At 44.6% G+C, this 17,698-nt stretch overlaps 1 protein-coding gene across 5 annotated transcripts in view; it reads left to right on the top strand.

The window, feature by feature from the left end:
- Window positions 1-3,782: 3,782 nt before the first annotated feature.
- Window positions 3,783-17,698, top strand: part of MLLT10 (MLLT10 histone lysine methyltransferase DOT1L cofactor) — a 146,995-nt gene continuing 133,079 nt past the window's right edge. For 2 of the 5 annotated variants that reach the window (XM_074574492.1, XM_074574491.1), the window contains exons 1-2: window positions 13,526-13,775; window positions 14,385-14,553. In XM_074574492.1, the coding sequence (XP_074430593.1) occupies window positions 13,737-13,775; window positions 14,385-14,553 (208 nt within the window). In that variant the 5' untranslated portion in view covers window positions 13,526-13,736. Of the gene's footprint in view, window positions 4,069-13,525; window positions 13,776-14,384; window positions 14,554-17,698 lie in introns of those variants that run through there. The other 3 variants (XM_074574494.1, XM_074574493.1, XM_074574496.1) reach the window with 3 other exon arrangements.

Here is a 17,698-nt window from a genome sequence, read left to right as displayed (position 1 = left end):
CGATCAATAGCCACCAACATTTATGGCTTAGATTGTTAATGGGAAAGCTGGCCAAAAGAATGAAAATGAAAAATTAAAGGTGTCTGGTATCAATTACGTGAAAAGTTATGCAATAATTTACTTACTGGGAGCCGGGGGTGTGTGCCTGCGTGTTGGTGTGTCCGTGTGTATGTCGTGCGTGTGTGTGCAGCCCCAGATGTATATGTAGCCATCTCTCGAAAGCAAGGGAGTTTCTTTGTTAATTTTGTGGACTGTGTCACCCTCGCCGGTGATCAAAGATGAACATGATTAAAGGGATGGCTGTTTGTCTCACATTTCTTACGATAAGGACGCCCGGAGATGCCCGGTTTTGCCAAATACATCTACATGCAAGTAGAGAGAGTTGTGTGTATGGGCGCACACACACACATAGAGACTATCAATCAAACGCGCTCCTTTTCACGTTGAGTAGCGTGCAATCTGCAATCTACACTCTATAGGCAGTAGTATTTCAGTCTTGAAGCTGCCTGGCCGAAGGATAAACCTCATTAGAAAAGAAAGAGCAAAATAATATTCATAATACCTCGCTGTAGACCTATTCCCATTTATTGTGAATCGTATACTTTCATTTTTGTAAACTTGCGTTAAAATATATACGCTCGCGGGGAAGTGCTTAACCGCGTCACTCCAGAAAGAAAATGTGTGTAACGTTTAAAATACTCCTTTTACGTGATGTTTTGATTTATTTTCATAGCATGATTATGTTTAAATACCAGTGCAATTCAGCCTGACCTCTTCCTTCTGCAATGAAGTAATGCACACACCATTTACAGTCTTTTAAACGTTTCGCTGGGAAATGCAACAGCGATGTCCACCAGCAGTTGTACTAATGGGGAGAATTCTTTTGAAAATCTTCGGGAAAACCTAAGAGGTCATGTGCATTTTCACACTAGGATTGCCACATTATTAGAGTATTATTATTATTTATTATTATTTGTTAAGTGCTGGACCATGTCTTCAGGTATTGACAAGCATTAAATAAACCTTTTCCTTTCATGATGCTGGGCAGAAATGTGTATTTCAAATGAGAACTTGTTTTCTAACCCTATACCCTGCTTTTAGATATTGCTGGGCATATTTTCTCAAGGAGGACACAGAAAGAAGCTAGAAGCTATCACAAAGAGTCCAGTAACGTAAATATAATAGGGTCAAAAAACAGTATAATAGGATCCTTCTGCTATTTTAAAGTCAGCCAAATGTGACTGTAATACCTAAAATTTGCCGTAAATTCTAGTATGACAACAAATCACGACGTATAACTAAATCTACTAGGACAAAGAAATGCCAACCATCAGTCTGAAAAGAAAAAATAGACATAACGTGGCTAACACTCTTATGCCTAGGAGTTTCAGGGTTGTTTTTTTTCTTGATTTTTTTTCTTTCTTTTTCTTTTTTTTCTTTTTTTTAAACAAAGCAGCAATGCAGAGTTCTGCTAAGTGCTTTTTAAGTTGTGGGGTTTTTTTAGTTGGGGGCTGGGGTGTCACTTGCACACTAGAATTTTGTGCAATTTATAATCACCATGGGCTAAGACTATTTCTTGAGTTTCATACTCCTGTTAGTTTTAAAATACTTTTTAGCAGGAGTTTCTGGACACATACTACATGCCATGTTGTTTACTGACCCATAATCAAAATGCAGTGACCTTCTACCCTTTTTTTGCCCCTTGACCCATGCTGAATTCAATGCAGCCTTTATAAATTTGCAAATCCTTGGACGTAAAGGGGATTTGGTGAGGCTTTGTTCTGAAAGGATCCTAAAAGTTTGCATTTTTAATTAGACAAAGGTAAAGCAACAAACATTGGGAAATAAGATCCTCTCCTGCACATAGGTGATTGCTCTTAATTTCTACACTGGGGAACTACATCTTAAAAAACATCCCCTGCAAACTGAAAAGCAGTTGCAAACATAGGAGATCAGGAGGTTATGAATTGCACCAAATTAGCAATGTGGTACAAATCACTTTCATGACGTAAGGGATGGCCAGGCCAGTCTTCCGGCGCTCCTCATCTCCAAGGACCGTGTGGATCCTGGTGACCCGGGGAGAGGGGAGAGCCAGCGATTTCATCTGGAGCTACAGGCGCATTCCCTTATCTCCTTTGCTATCAGTGAGTTTAAAGGACACCGTAATTATGATGGTGATAAAACAATGCCCACTTATGTGTGCTGAATAAATAAAGAATGTTTACAGCCCCAGAATGTTTCAATTCCAATTAAACACGATCAAAGAAAAGCCCCTCTCTATCTCCTTCCCTCCTTCCCTCTTTCCCTCTCTCTTTCCCTCCCTCCCTCCCTCTCGCCCCACGATTTACCTTGTTGGTTGTAATATGGCCCTATGAAATAAACCCACTTTCCAGTTTGCTATTAAGGCCACATCGGGAGGAGGGGGAGGTGGAGGAGAGTGAGACAACACGAACTCCTGGTCCCGCAATTACTTGGGTCGTCTGCATCCTCTTTTTTTTTAAATTTATTTATTTATTTGTTTGTTTGCTTTTCAATTGGCAAAGGTGTGATGATGCGGGGGGGGAAAAGCACTTAAGGAACCCGCTCCAACCACCGGCCCGAGGGAGTTGGGCTGAATTAATCCATCACCCTTGGGCGCTGGAGGAAGTGGGGGCTGTCGTGTGTCGTCCCCCCCCCGCAACCCCCGGGGAGCGGGGTCTTCCCACCGCTCCTCTCCCCTCTGCGGCGGGGAGCCCTGGAAACGGGAGCTTGAAAACGCATCCCGCACGCTAAGACACAAGGGTCATTTCAAATATTCATTGTATCAGCAAATCTCATCATAATCAGATTAAAGCAAGGTTTGGGGGGGAATTGCCTGTGCAGCTGGGTGCGAAACACCGACTGGACCACAAAGAGAGCAGAAAAAGGGTTCCTCTCTCCTGCCTCGGTCGCACGAGGGGAGAAAACGAAAAGCAGTAATTTTTTCGAGAAAGGGACACTTTAGGGAGCTGTGATTCTCCATTCCACCCTGGGTAGCACGTTCCTCTCAGAGGTTGTTTCCCATTGAACTTCATGCTTAGTATTTCTATATGATGCTCTTATTTATTTGTTTGCTTTAAACTCCAGACAGAGACGATTCCCGCTGCAGGGCACACTGAGGTAGATTTTCTTCAGGCCGGTTTGCTTTCAGCTTATCTAAGCTGAGGGAACAGCTTTTCTACATTCAGGCTTTAAAATGTATATTTCATTGAGTTGTCCGGGGTGAGATGTTTACATCCACGTTGTGGAAGTGAGTGAGGAGCTGAGTGCGTTTTCAGGTCTGCTAGATAGACGCAGGCCCTTTTCCTTTTGAAAGTTTAGACCTCCAATACCCTCAATTCTACTGGCAGAATTAGGATGGACTTGGAGGGTCCTAAACGTGACCACTCACTAAGGCGGGGGGCTACAGCTTGCAACAACGTGCTCGGCAACTTAATCTTACGCTAAAAAGCGCAGAGAGAAAAAAAGAAGGGAATACAAACTCTCCCGACATTTGTAGTCACTTCCAAGGTGGACCGTGCATTCTACAGCTGATGGGAACGTGTGTGTTTTGGAGCAAAAAGGAGAGAAGGTAAGCGTTTGTCCTTGTCTCCGCCACTTCGGGTAGAAACAATGAAAGAACAAAGGGAACCACTTCTCCGTGTGAACACTTCGCGTTTTCCTCCCCCGTTTGAGTCTCGTTGCAGACGGCTGGCGGGGGGGACGGGACGGGACGGGACGACGACTCGCTTAAACTTTACCTTTAGAGGCTGGGCGGCGGCGGCGGGGGTGCGAGGGACAGCGAGAAAGTTGCGGAGCGATTTAAATAACACCCCCCCCCCCCGCCCCGTTCACCGCCGCAGCAGAGAGTCGCCGGTTCCATGGCTCTGAACTCACCGCAGAGCCCCCGCCAGGGCCAGCCGCGGCCAGCGGGAGCGGCAGCGGGGCCAGGGCCGTCCCCGGGCCGGGAGCTGGGTGTGCGGGGAGCCGCGGCGGGAAGGACGGATCTCCCTGGTAACCGGCGAGGCGGCGAGAGAGGAGAGCGGAGGTTAGGAGGCGGCGGCGGCGGAGGTGTGTGTGGGGGAATAAAAGTCTGCAATTATTTGCAAATCAAATAAATTGCATCAAAGAGCAAAGAGCGGGCGGGGGAGGGGGTGTGTGCAAACAAACACCGGCGGCGCGCGCGCGGCCTCGCCACGGACCGTTACAAAGGGCGGCAGGGCCGGGCCAGGCCTTGTCCCGTCCCCCGGCCCCGCCGCCCGCCCGGGACGCACAGCCCCGGTGTTTACAGCCGGGACGGGCGGCAGCCCCGGATTGCTGTGAGGGAAGCGCGGGGCCAAGCTGGGCGCTGTGGCGGTGGGTCCCGCCCGTCCGCCGAGGCGCCGCCCGCCATTGGCGCGGGGGCTCTCGGCCGCTGACCTTTCACCCCGCGCCCCCCCCCCGCCGCTTCCTTTGCCGCCCGACCACTCTCCTACCCACAATTCCCCGCGCCGGCCGCGCGCGAGCCTCCCCCCTCGTCCCCCTCCGCTTCCCTCCGCCATCCCGGGAAAAACCGGGAGCGGCGGCGCCGCGGGAGTGGGCCGCGTTTGGACGGGGCGGGAGGCGGCTGGAGCTGCGGGGGAATCCCCTCAGGGACCGTCACCTGCGCGGGGGGGGACACACCGAAACCCGCCGGGCACGCGTGGGAGCGGCGGGGAGGAGGGGAGGCGGAGGCCTGGTCGGCAGGGGCGGGGGTGAGGGCCCCACCTGCCCGGGACTGGGGGAAGGCAGGGCGCCGGGAAGGGGATTTGCCTGTTGAATATGGCTGGGAGACGTTAATCTCGTGCTTTAAAGTACCTTGTCAGTGGCTTTAAGGAAATGAAATGTGACATTAATCAAATCGCACAAATGTAAACATTTATAAGTTAAATCCTAATATTATGCAATTATTTAAATCAAGACGTGTTTTTTTTTCCTCGGTGTCGTGCTGTAGCTCCCGCTCTCTTCCTCACGTACTTTTGAGTTTCCCGCTGGATCCTGGCGTCCCCTTTCTTGCCGGATCCCAGTGTCCCTTTTCCTGCTGGATACCAGCGTCCCCTTTCCCGCTGTCTGGTGCTTTTAGTGTGGCAGCCAGGAATGCACCGTCCTGCTGGACTTTGGCTCGCAGGGGCCAAAGTTGGCAGCACTATCGCTTACGTAGGGTTCAGACTCCAAACCAAGCCCGTGGAGATTTAAAAAGCAGTATGCTTTGCATCAATTTGAGGACAAAATCCTCAAATAATGCCTGGGGTTGGGACTGTTTGGGTTTGGTGTTTTTTTTCCCCTTCGTGGGTGCGTGAAACATGTGATCCCGCATGGAAACTTGAGGAGGAGGATGAAGTGTGGAGAGATGCCTTCGCAGCCTCGGCGGGGTTTTTAGGCGAGGTGACATGTGGAAGAGCCACTAATGGCGAGTTGGGGGCGAGGGACACGGCCGGGCTAGCAGCAGGTCGAAGGAGCCCGGGCAGATGGGGCACAGGGAGCGGGGCAGGAGGGCTCGCATAGGCAGCCCCAAGCCAGCTCGGGAGGGCTGCAGGTAGCCTGCCAGAGTGGGCTGCCGCCTGGCCACGAGGGCGACTTTCGGGAAAGGCAGCAGAGGCGAGGAGACTCTGTGAGGCTGTTGTCCGCCCCCCCCGCCCCGTCTTCTTCCTCGTCCCTCCCGGTCCTCCCCGTTCGCCTCTCCCGGTGGGGAGAAGGGGGATCCGGGGGTCAGGGAGGAGAACAATGCTTCTATGCGCAGCACCGTCCCCTGAAGGGAAGGAGCGGGCACTGCAGCCCGCGGGTCGGGGCGCCTCTGTAGTGCTGCCTCCTCTCCTGCGGGTAGTGCTCATGGCCTGCGAGGGGACGGACGGACGGACCGACGGACGGGCGGGCGGGCGGGAGGTCAGGGGCAGCCGGCGGAGGGGTGAGGGGCTACCGTAGGCCGGCCCTTGCCCGCATCGCCGACCCCGGCATAGGGTCGGGAGCGGGAGCTGGCGGCGGGCCAGCCGGGGCAGACCCACTCGCCCCTTCGGCAAAGGCTCTGGCGCCGGGGGCGGGAGAGTTTTGGGGGTGAGCGGCTGAGAGAGAGAGAGAGAGAGAGTAAATCCCTGGGTGCCCTCGTCAGCGCGGCGCGGAACGGGCGGGCTTGCCCGGGGGATTCCAAGGGTGAGCGAGGGTCTCCCGGCAGCGGGGGGAGGGGGCTCCGGGCAGGCTGCTGTAGGGAACACGGAGGGGGCCGCGCCGGCCGGGGTGGGAGCCCCCCCGCGGTCCCCGGCCGCAGGGAAGCGGGGCCGGGCGGCGGCGGCGGGGCCGGTGGAAGTTCGTCCGGGGCTCCCGCTCCTCCCGGCGCTCCCCATTGTTCCCTCGCCGCCTCCTTCGCGCCGCTTTCCGCCGGCGGAGCGAGGGAAGAAGGGACGAGCTCCCGCCGAGGGGCTGCGCTCGCCGGGGTGCGCTCGGGGGGCTTCTGCGAGAAAAGGGGCACATAAGTAGAGAGGAGACTTTAGAAGTGCCTTCCACTGAGGGAGCTGCTGGGAGGCTGTAGCTCACGTGTTACATGAAAGGTAAAAAAAAAACCCCAAACCAACCCAAACCCTCCCCCCACCCCCAACAACCCGCTACCGCGGTGGATTTGTACATAAAGTAACATCTGTTTGTGGGTGGATTTTAGAACTGGGCTTCCTAAGGAAATCGGGAGAAACTGCTCCGAACCACTGGACTTGGAATAATAAATGTAGCCAAAGAGAATTTTGGAAGGAACTCGTCTTAATGGTCTGTTTATAAAAAATGAAGATTAATCTTATCCTGTTTTTCATATAAGCACCGTGTTGTCTGGATTTTATTTTTTTCCCCAAGTGATTGTTATGTGTTTGTTTGAGATATTTTTAAAGATTGGTTTTGTAGGAAAAGTGTTTGTGTCTCTTTCATTTTCCCCTGAAAATAATTAGAAATTAAATTTTTTTTGGTACGCTATTTCGGACCTGAACTTTCTCATGCATTTACATAGAGAAGAATTGACTAGCTTGATGTTCAAGAAAATTTCCAACAAGTGCCCTTGATCTTATAAGGGAAAAAATATGTCTTTGCACGTTGTGTCTGGAAGATTAAATCAAAACGGGTAGGGGCTCATATTTGTGATGAGGAAAGAATTTCTAGAGAACTAGTTATTTTAAGAAAATCCTTTCTAGGAGAACTGTGATTATTTTTAGCAAGTTATCTCCGAGTACGTGAGAATTTATTTTAAAAGATTAGAAGTGATGTCTAGCTTTATTTTTTATTATCTTATTAAATATATCGCCAAGAAATTACCGTTTTGCACAGATCGTGAGCAGCAAGTAAAAGAAGTTAAAGGACAGTGTTTATGGATATCACCTAGCTGAAAATAATTCTGAAGTGACTTTCCTCCCCCCACGCACACTTGGGAAGTTGCATGCTTGCAGTCATTGTTTAAGATAATACAGTTTGGGACTTTTCTTTCACTCTTTGTAAACTTGCGGGCTTTTGTGGGACTGCTCCAAATAAAAGCTCAATTCAGTTTAGATGGTAAAAAGCATCTATGTTATTCGAAAGCTGAAAATGCAAGTAATATTTAATAGGAAAACATCACCCTGGTAATATCTAAAGGCATTAACTTTAAGATCGAGGAAAGAAAGATTTTTTTTTGTTTTGTTTTGTTTTACTTCTCCTACTTGAGTATTCCGGAGATGGATTTACTCTTGATTGCTGCTTGGCAATTTTTAAAAGGTAACTACAAATTTAGAAAGCGTCATTCAAAAGGACATTTAATGCTCTCGTATTTACTAAAACAATATATTGCTATTTGAAAACTATCTTATTGAAAGGGAAGATTAAAAAAAATGGTCAGAGAGAGACCGTTTGTTGCCATTCTTCATTGCTCTTTATTTTGTATTTGTGCGGAATGTGTTGACGTATTTAATATATTAAGTTTTTTTCACAAAGGAGCATTGTTGTTACTTTTAATTGGGAAGTACCACGATATAAAAATTACCCACATTCCCGGCTCTGAAGTACCATAGTAAGATTGACAAAAAGTGATCCGAGGCTTGCGCGCTTAATTCGCCAGGAATGTTAAGCTTCCCAGATACACCCTATGTGGTCAAGTTAGACTTGTGCTCTTAGACAGTTTTTAATGGTCAAAATCGTACCTAGAGGAAATGTATGTATGTATATATATGTGTAATTGAAATTAGATGGTAACTAGCAGTGGGAACGGAGCTCATTGATCGAAAGACTTTTTTTTTTTTTATTGCATTTGGCAACCTCTTTCTTTCAGAGACACAATACAATTAATTAACATATTCTGGGGCGTGTTTTTGAGATTGGGAAGTGGTGGCCCCTTGTTGAGAAGAAAACACTTTAAATAAAAAAGTAACATTGTTTTGTCCAAATGGTACTGGGAAAAGCAGAGTAGTATTGCTTATACAGCCCACGGATGCGGTTGATTTACTTCAATTTGCTTTAGCATATAACAAACCAGCTTTTCCTTTCCCACGCCTATATTAGATATATGTGTTTTGTTTATACAAATCCATCTAAAATAGGTCTGTATTTAAGATATTTGATGGGAAATTCAGCATGTAATTTCTCGTATTTAATACGTAGCACAGATACCATTCCTAAATCGAAATCAAATAAATGTGACCTGTGACACAACACAGTATCACACTGCTGATTGCAACACAACAAACATGAAAAAGGGCTATTAATCTATATGGAATGTTAATTTAGCAAATCCTACATAGAGATATGCCCATAGAAGAAAAGTAATGTGAGGCTTGGTTTTGGAGTGATGCTATGTAAATGTATTTAATAAAAATCCAATTAATTAATACATACCTCACAAAAATCCAAACTTTGAAATGAACTATTCTTCTTTAAAGAAAAGCCCCGTGTTACGTTTAAGTTGCATATAATCTAAATTCCAGAGTTTACTAACACAGCATTTCAGGGCTTAATACAACATTAATATCCAATATGGTTTGCTAGAAGTTTATTTCAGGTTCTTTTGTATTATACTGTAATTATCATTACTTAGACTTGACTCACATAAAAATGTGGTTAACATTTAAATACCTTTTTAATGTAGAGAGTTATAAATTAACTGTCACTTTTAAATCTTTACCTTCTATCACTTAGGGAATGTTAAATCTTTAAAAGGAAATAATCACTGTGCTCAAAAACACCCTGTGCTTGGATTCCTTTATTTAGAATTTTGGGTTGAGATTGTTCATTCAAAGAAAATCCCTTGTTTCATGTTTACTGTAAACCTCAGTCTGAAATTAACATTTAAATGCCAACATTAGTAACGAAAGCAGTACTTGAAAACCACCAATTTTATCCATTGCTGCTAGTTAAGTGGAATTTACCAAAGTCTCCAAAGGTGATAATACAATTAAAAGCAAGAAAATGAATACAATAGTTGGTGGAATTACTTCCCCCTTTCTTTGCAGTCTAAAGAATTACAAAATTTGTAATTACGTTTGCACAATAGAAAATAGCACAACGTATGAAGAGGCATGGTGTCCAGGAGATGCACTGACATGACCTTGGATGCTGCTACCTGTACTTGCATAACATGTAAATACAGAGCACGCAAACTCCTGCCTGAGCTGTGACTACATGTTAAATGTTGAAACTTTTTCATTATTCAATGCATTGCATTTGGATATGTGTTAAACACAGATTTGAGCAGTATATTAAAGAGTAAGAGGAGAAAGAAAACTTCACTCTTTCCTCGGTATAATTTAAGAGTAAGCATGTAAAGATACATTACCATTTTTAATATGGGTTCTGTAGACATGCTGTATCCTTCATAATTGAACATGGATAGAAATAATTTGTTGGATCTAAGGCAGACTGCCATTTAAAACACACTGCGTGCAAAGGTCAACACACAAGAGTCGCATTTTATTTTGTGTAAAGTGACCATTTTGCTGCTGCCTTCCCACAAATGAAGCAAATACCCACGATTAGAATGTATTTCAGTGAAGACTGTTAATGATTTAAACCCACATAAACAAAAGGCAGACAAGCATCAATGTATTTTAAATGGATAATCAGGAGATGTATTATTCTGCCTATTGAGTATCACTAAGTTATTGCAATTTTCCTGTTTTCAGTTGCATCTGTTTAGCTGTAGCACATGTCCTTTTGCACATAGGTAAAGATCAAAGCTTTCTCAGCAAAGACTCAATCTGAAAATGGAGTAAAAATTGCTGTGAGAAATTTGCTTTCTGGAAAGAAGTGAGTTACCCCACTCTACAGCTCCAAGTTGCAATATCAATTCATGTTTTCTAATATAGTATGCATTTTATATAAAGTCTGTTTTTTCTGTTATTCCTGGAAGACTCTTCTGATGATTATATCCAACTGGTAATGCGGTTTTGTAAATGAAAGACTTTTGCTTGTTCAATGCTTTGTTTCATTCACTAAACGTACAATATGATTTTGCACGTTTTAAGAAAAAAATATAGTGAAATTTAAAGCAAGTACTCCAAAATCTTGGCATCATTGTTAGAACTGATTGATTGGTGGTAAAAATTTAAGGTGAATACCTCTTTATTTTTGTTAATGAAGCTAAAGTGCTATGTGCCAATGTATGTTAACGTTTTTTTGAGGAATTCCTTAAACTTTTAAAAACAATTTGCATTGGAGAGTGTAATTTTCTTTCACTTATGCATTCACTCTATTTGAAAAAGGATATAAAATCTAAAAAAATCTCAAAACATATGATGTCCTTGCATGTTTCTTACAATCTAACTTGTTTAGCTTCTAGGTTTTGTAGATTCCTTTTAAGAGAATTGGATTTTCTCCTTGCATTTATATAAACAATGAAATTATTCATTCTTACTCACTGGATTATATTCCTCTCTAATTATTTTAATCTCTTATATATCACTATAAGAAGGACAGGCTTTTTTTTTTTTCAAACAAGAAAATTGGCCTTCTGTGTCATGTCAGTGCTTATTAAATACTACAATCATAAGAACATATATGCTACAAGATTTTATGTTCTGATTCCATAGCTGTTATAGGCTTACTGTTTGCAGTATTTATTCAGTGGTAACGCATTTCTTTTCCTATTTTGCATTTCAAAGGTCTTCTCTAAATGATTGTTTTACAGAACTATCAAAAGGTTATCTAAATTTTTCCATCAAATATTACACAGTACCATAAGGCGGTAGTCACGGAGTTTCTTTCAGTCCATGTACATACTTTCTGTAGAAAGAATTAAACAGAAATCCATAAAAAAATACAACAAATGTTTCATTAAATAACTGAACATATTGACTGAATTTTGACCAAAGCAAAATTTCAGACTGTTCACTACTGAGCTGGTGTGTTACATGGTGTGAGATTAAAATATTTTTATTTGAAAACTATACAGTAGGCTTTTCACGAATATACTCTTGTTGCTGTCATGCAGCTTTAATCAAGTTGTTGCAAAGTGATTAATTTTTTTGGGGTGATGTTTCTTTAAAAATTGAGCCTTAAAATAGCTAGCATTAAAAAAAAAAAAGACCCGGGAATTGTACTAGTTGCTTTTCAAAGGAGAAATTGCAGGAAGACCTTCTCAATGAATTAAAAAAAAAAAAAGCTCTGAGAAAAATTTACAATTGTTTGTTATAATACAAGTTTTTCTAAATGTATACATTCATCCAACAAATTAAAATATATTTAATATATTTCCATTTTTAAAGGATATTTATTTTAATTTACCTGTCAGGGAAATGAAGGACAGATTTGCTGCTGTACCATGATTTTTTTTTTTTTGTCAGGGTTAACAGAATCATTGAGAATGCTTTTTAAATTAGATGTCATTTTCTTGACAAGAATGAAGAAGGGCTGGGACACTGTATCTATCAGCTTCAAATAATTTGCTTTTTTTTAAAACACCAGGATATATTAATTGCTTTATTTCCTTACAAAGTAATTGCTTGCACCTGCAATTTTCAGGGTTATTTTTACAAGCTTTAAAAGTAATAAAAATAATGTTGTAAGTATGTTTTATAATGTAAATAGTTTTATGTTCAAATTTGTATTCAGTGTTGAGATAGGACATTTGGGTGTGGGGCGTTTTTGAGAGCAATCTCTGAGTGATTTTACACAAACTGAAACATACTACATTCCAGTCCCCCCACCCCCGCTTTTTTTACATGTGCCTTAAAAATTTCTAAACTCTCAAGGACACTGGAACATACATTTACAGATAAATGTTTAGAATGTGTCTCAAATGGCTGTGTTAATCGCGTGTTTGGCTGGGCCCTTCATCTAGGAAGCGACCTTCATCATTCCTTTTTTGCCTGCTCTCCATTCTTCCTCTATCTAAATAATTTTACTTAAAACTTTAAAGGAGAGAAAAGAGCTTGACCTAAGATATCCTGCATAAAACTGCAGGCTCAGATGTCTCTAGGGGGTAGAGAGTTGGGCACATCCCACTTCTCCCTTCCATGTAGCAGTTCGTCATTCTCCCATACACAAGTGCAGATGTTTTACTAGTTAACAATGTATAAAATATAACCTGCATATATATATAGGCCTAGGTAGCAATGTGTCCAGGAATGTACATAATTCAGTAGTGATTTGTACAGATACCATATCAACGAAGCTGCCCTTGCAAAATCATAATGACAAATGTAGTCCATGCACAAATTCTGTTTCTCTGCCTTTTAGCATGATAATGAAGATAAATCAACGATACCTCCCTTGGCCAACACGAAATAAATAAATAAACAAATAAATGCTGGCCCCGGGGCAAGTGAGTGAGCAGAATTTTGCAAGGCTGCATTTAATTTCTCTGTGCTCCTAACAATCACCACAATTAGTTCCTTCTGCTACAGGCATACCTGCTTACAATGGAGGATTGAATAGCCTGAGATTTTCCTCTCTGCTGACCACCTCAGATCTCTCTCCCCCCAGGTTTTCTTTTTTTTTTCCTTTTTTTTTCTTTTTTTTTTTTCCCCACCCTCAATTAAAAGAGACAACAGAACTGTTTTACTAACTACCCCACCCCCTCCAAATCGCCCAACTTCTAGAAAGGCATATCCACCTCTAAGTAAAAGTAGAGAACAGCTGTGTTGAAGAATATGTTTGTTTTTGTGTCTCTGTGGCCTCCCTGGTTTCTCTATTTGTCATATCTTCTCTTCAGCATCACTTTCACTGCTGGGGCGGCAACAGCCCCGCAGCGCTGCATCCGCACGGCGACTTTTGGGGGGAGAAGAAAGAGCGGGATTAATAATGCATTAGTTTCACAGCCCCATCGATGGGAAAATAAACAAAATAGGAAAAGTTGTGGCGAGGGCAGGGAAGTGGCGTAATCGCGAGAATGCATTAGTCCTGCAGGCACACCGAGGGGATATAAACAGGATAATAAAAGTTGGGAGCGGAATGCATTAGTCCTGCAGTCACATCAGGGGGAAAATAAACAAGATAGTAAAAATGATTTCTGCGGGGCGGGATGGGAGGGCGGGAATGGGGCGCGTCCTCCGGCCTTCCTGAAGGGGGCATGAGCGGTGACATCGCGGGTGGGAGCGGGGCGCATGTCTGCCGCCTCCCCCGCCCCCCCCACACACCCAGGGGAGGGGGGCAGCAATAAGCCCGGCTAACGCTCGCCCGGGCTGGGGAAGGCAGGCGGTTCCGCACGGGGCTGTCCCGCCAGGCGCGCCCGGCGGCCCGGCCGTTGGGGTTAGGCCGGCCGGGGGAGGTGGGGAAGGGCGAGCGCCATGGCTCGCCCAGGGGACGGAGAGTGGCAGCAGGCCGAGGTGGGTGCCGGGGCGCCGGGCGGGCCGGGTCGGGCCGGGCCATCAGGTGCCGGTAGCGGCGCTTCCGGGCGGGCGGAGGCGAGGCGAGGGGCGGGCGGGCCTGGCGGGGCCCCGCTGGCCTCGCGCACGCTCTCTCGTGCGCGGCGGTTGGAGCCGTTGCGGGCGCGAGGCGGGGAGGGGGGGGGGGCGCGCGCGCTCTCAGCGGCGGCTCACGTTCCCTTGGGCGGCTCGTGAACCATCGCGAGGAGGCCCAGGCCGAGGCCTATCCACCCCCCCCTCCGCTGGCGGGGCGCACTGCGCCTGCGCGCCGGCCGCGCTCCCTCGCCTGTCTGCCTGCCCTGCCGTGGGGTGTCCTCCTCAGCGCGCCGCCGCCGGGCCGCCCCTGCCTGCCGCCCTCCCTCCCTGACTGATATCAGCCTGGCCGGTTGGTCGGGCGGGGGCGAGAAGAGGCGCTCAGCCAGCGGTCATGGGCCCTAAATCATCGCCGTGGCGGCGGCGGCGGCGGCTGAGTGACTGAGGGGAGACACCGCCGGGGGAGGGAGCAGGCAGGGGGTGAAGCGCGTGTGTGTGTGCGTGTGTGTTGTTGACGACGGTGTTTTTAACCCTTAGATGGTCTCTAGCGAGCCGTTGCTGCTGCCTGTGTCACTGGAGGGCGAGTTCTCCAATAGCATGAAGGAGATGATCGGCGGCTGCTGCGTGTGCTCCGACGAGAGGGGCTGGGCCGAGAACCCGCTTGTCTACTGTGACGGGCACGGCTGCAATGTCGCAGTGCATCAAGGTGAGTAGGCAGGTGAGTGCCAGCTCACCCGTTCTGGCCTCCAGCCTTGCCACTTCCTTCTTGATGCTCCCTGTCCTCTTCCCTTAGGCCTGCTTCCCTCCCTGCCCCCACCTTGTCCATTTTTTCTCCCCTTATTCTTTCCCTCCCAGCTCCTTCTTGTCACACATGAAGCCTGTTTCCCTCTTTCTAGGGCCACGTGCTTTCTGGTCTGACCTGTCCTGTCATCTTCTGTCCTTCCAGTCTGTCTGTCTTTTCCCTCGTGTGAGACTTCCTGTATTGTATGACTTCCTATGTTATGGCTACGAGAAAGGAAGAACCCCCCTTCCAGGTTTTTTTTCCTTCCTCCTCGTCTTGTACCTCTTCTGTGTCTATACTTTCCAGTCCGTCTTTGCACCCTGTTAACAACGTCAGCTGCAGCAGTCCAAAGGCTACCTAAAACTCCTTTCCTTCTTTGTGGAACTTCTTACTAATCTCTTTTCTGGCAATTGTTGCTGTATCTCTGTCTTCTTATATGCGATCCCTGTTGTCCCTGCCTTTCCCAAATTAGAAAACATATTTGAGGAGCAGCCAGTAGACGAGGTGGGTTTAGGACTGGAAGAGAGCTGTGTGTAGGAAAGACTTAGCTGTCATGTGATTTCTTCCTCTGCTTGCCTTTCCTTGAATGTCATTTGGCTGATGTTTCCTGGTAGATGAAGAGACTTCCTGTTGTGGTTCTGCAGGGGGAGGATGTTAGTCGGAACGGCCGATGCTGGATTTATTTGGATTAGTGGAGGCTGGTTGGTTGGTTTCCAGCTCAGCTCAGGAGCTGGCATGTTCCCTCTATGTGTGATTGTTTTGTTTCTGTCAGTGGGTTGACCCTTCTTGTGAGAGCAGAGGGAGAGACTGGGTTCTGCTGCATATATTGTAAGAAAGGAAGTTATGATGACTTTTGCTTTACGTTCTGCTGCGTATATTGTAAGAAAGGAAGTTATGATGACTTTTGCTTTACGGTAGCTGAAGTAAGGAATAAGATGGTAGTTTCTCTCTGTCAACTCCCAGGCAGTCATATGAACTTTGACTCCTTCTAGATGGTGAACAAATTGGAGGAGACAAAATCTGAAATCCAGTTCATTAGTCTGAATGCCTAGGACATAAGAAAATACTACTAATGTGTGTCTCATGCTTGGTCTTAAGTTGTGTTGAAGGTAATATAGCAACTGTTTGTTTCAGGTATATGCTCCTCTGTAAACTGACAAGAAATAATGAGAAATAGTAATAATTTAAAGAGATCTGCAAAAGACTTTCATTATTCTTGTTGATGTTAGAATGAATGCAGAGGGGAGCTGACAGGATCTGTGAAATTAGTCTGGTTTTGAATCAGTTTTTTGTTGGCTTAGGGGCCGAGTAATGTTAACCAGTAAGTTAACTGTGCTTTTGTGGAATCTTAGGATCATGAAAAAGAACACTAAAACATGAATACTTTTAGGAGTCATGCCTGAATCAGCTATTACTTCTGTATTATCTTGGGCCTCCTCCTTTGCATCTAGAACCTTGCTAATATTTTCAGTGAAACAATTTGATCATAGTGGCAGCTGGAGCTGAAATAGTGGAAACAAAAAAAGTCTGTTTTAGGAGGTATTCCTAATGTAGAGACATGCTTCAGTAAATTTGGTACAAGAACACTGAACTTTTTTTTTTTTTTTTAAGGTCAGATTGAAATCTGAATTTGAATTTGGTGCAAAATGTGTAAAAGTACTGCTGCTTCTAAGTCCAGATGCTGTTGTAGAGGTTGTATGAATAGAAGAACTGTATGTTTTGATTTACTATATCATTGATGTTTTACACTTTGGATTTGGTGCATCATGTGGAGGTGGTAGAAGAAGCGCATCTGCTCTTTTTGTAGTCCTTCTGTAGTAAAAGTAGTAGTTCTCATGATTAAAGTTGGTAGTCCTTATTTGAAGTTTGGACAGCAGTATTACCTGTGAGACTTTATTAACTGCATTTTTTGTTATGATAATTATTTTTAGTTCAGAGGAAACTGCTTTTCAAGTGTTAAGTCATTGGCAAGTTGTGGAGGACAAAAATCTCTTAATGTGTTTAAAGAACCTTTGAGTAGTCGTGGAAATACAAACCAAAGGAAGTCTTGGAACTCAATAAACAGTATCACAGTGTATCAGAACACAAACCTTTGGTGGTCTTTTTCAGGCTTTAGGTGTACTCTGTTACGTTTGCAGATACAAAAGTACTTCACTTCAACTTTGGTCTTTGCCTGACTGGTGTTGCCTTTGGATCTAATTGCCAGCCCCATCTCTGAGTTGCATTCTGTAATTTGTTTCTTACTCTGCACTGTCTCTTGCTAATTTAAATGTGTGATTGCACATTTAAAGTCTCCCTCTTAATTTCTAAAGAGGAATTCAAAGTCCCCCTCATCTGTGGTTAATATAGATGCAAGGAAAACAAGGTGTTTTTTCTTTATTATACGGTAGAAAGGCCTTATTAAGATAGTTTGGTCTGTCAGTACTTGGATAATGTTTTTGAAAATCTGATAACTGATCTTAATATGACTACATGTGTGTATATAATAGGAAATTATTTCATTGACTTTCCTTCATAGATGGAAAGAAATATATATGATCATGAGATATATCTCATCTTTTCTCTTAACTATTAATTTATCATATATATTTCTTTTCTAGTTACACACTTAAACCAGGTTTTCTTATTTATGTAGCATATGATTGTCGGGAATTGAGATATTAAAAGTGTGATGTTGGATTCAAGACTACTTTTTTTGAGGAAGGCTTTTTGATTCTTTGTTATTAGTTGTTAAACCCATAGAGATACTAGAATATACTCACAGCACTTGTGTTCTTGTATTTTCATTCCCTCAGCAGTTCTTAAGGCTTCTTGATCTGTGCGTTTTGAACGTGAACAGTATTGCCAAATTGCTAATCTCTGTTTTCTGTGGGATTTCTTATCAAACTCCTGCGTTGTTTCTATACTATAAAAATACAGGTGACAATCTTGCAGAGAAATTTGCATGTCTCAAAATCTCTTTCCTAAGATTTTTTTTTTCTTTTTAACCTGGCTATAGTTGCAACAGATCCAAGCCCTGATGCTCAGTTTAGTTTGTATTTGCTCCATATGAATTTTCAGGGGAAAAAAT

The sequence above is a fragment of the Larus michahellis genome, chromosome 2 (genome assembly GCF_964199755.1).
Source record: "Larus michahellis chromosome 2, bLarMic1.1, whole genome shotgun sequence".
NCBI classification, from domain to species: Eukaryota; Metazoa; Chordata; class Aves; order Charadriiformes; family Laridae; genus Larus; species Larus michahellis.
This window is presented reverse-complemented; position numbering and strand designations above follow the sequence as displayed.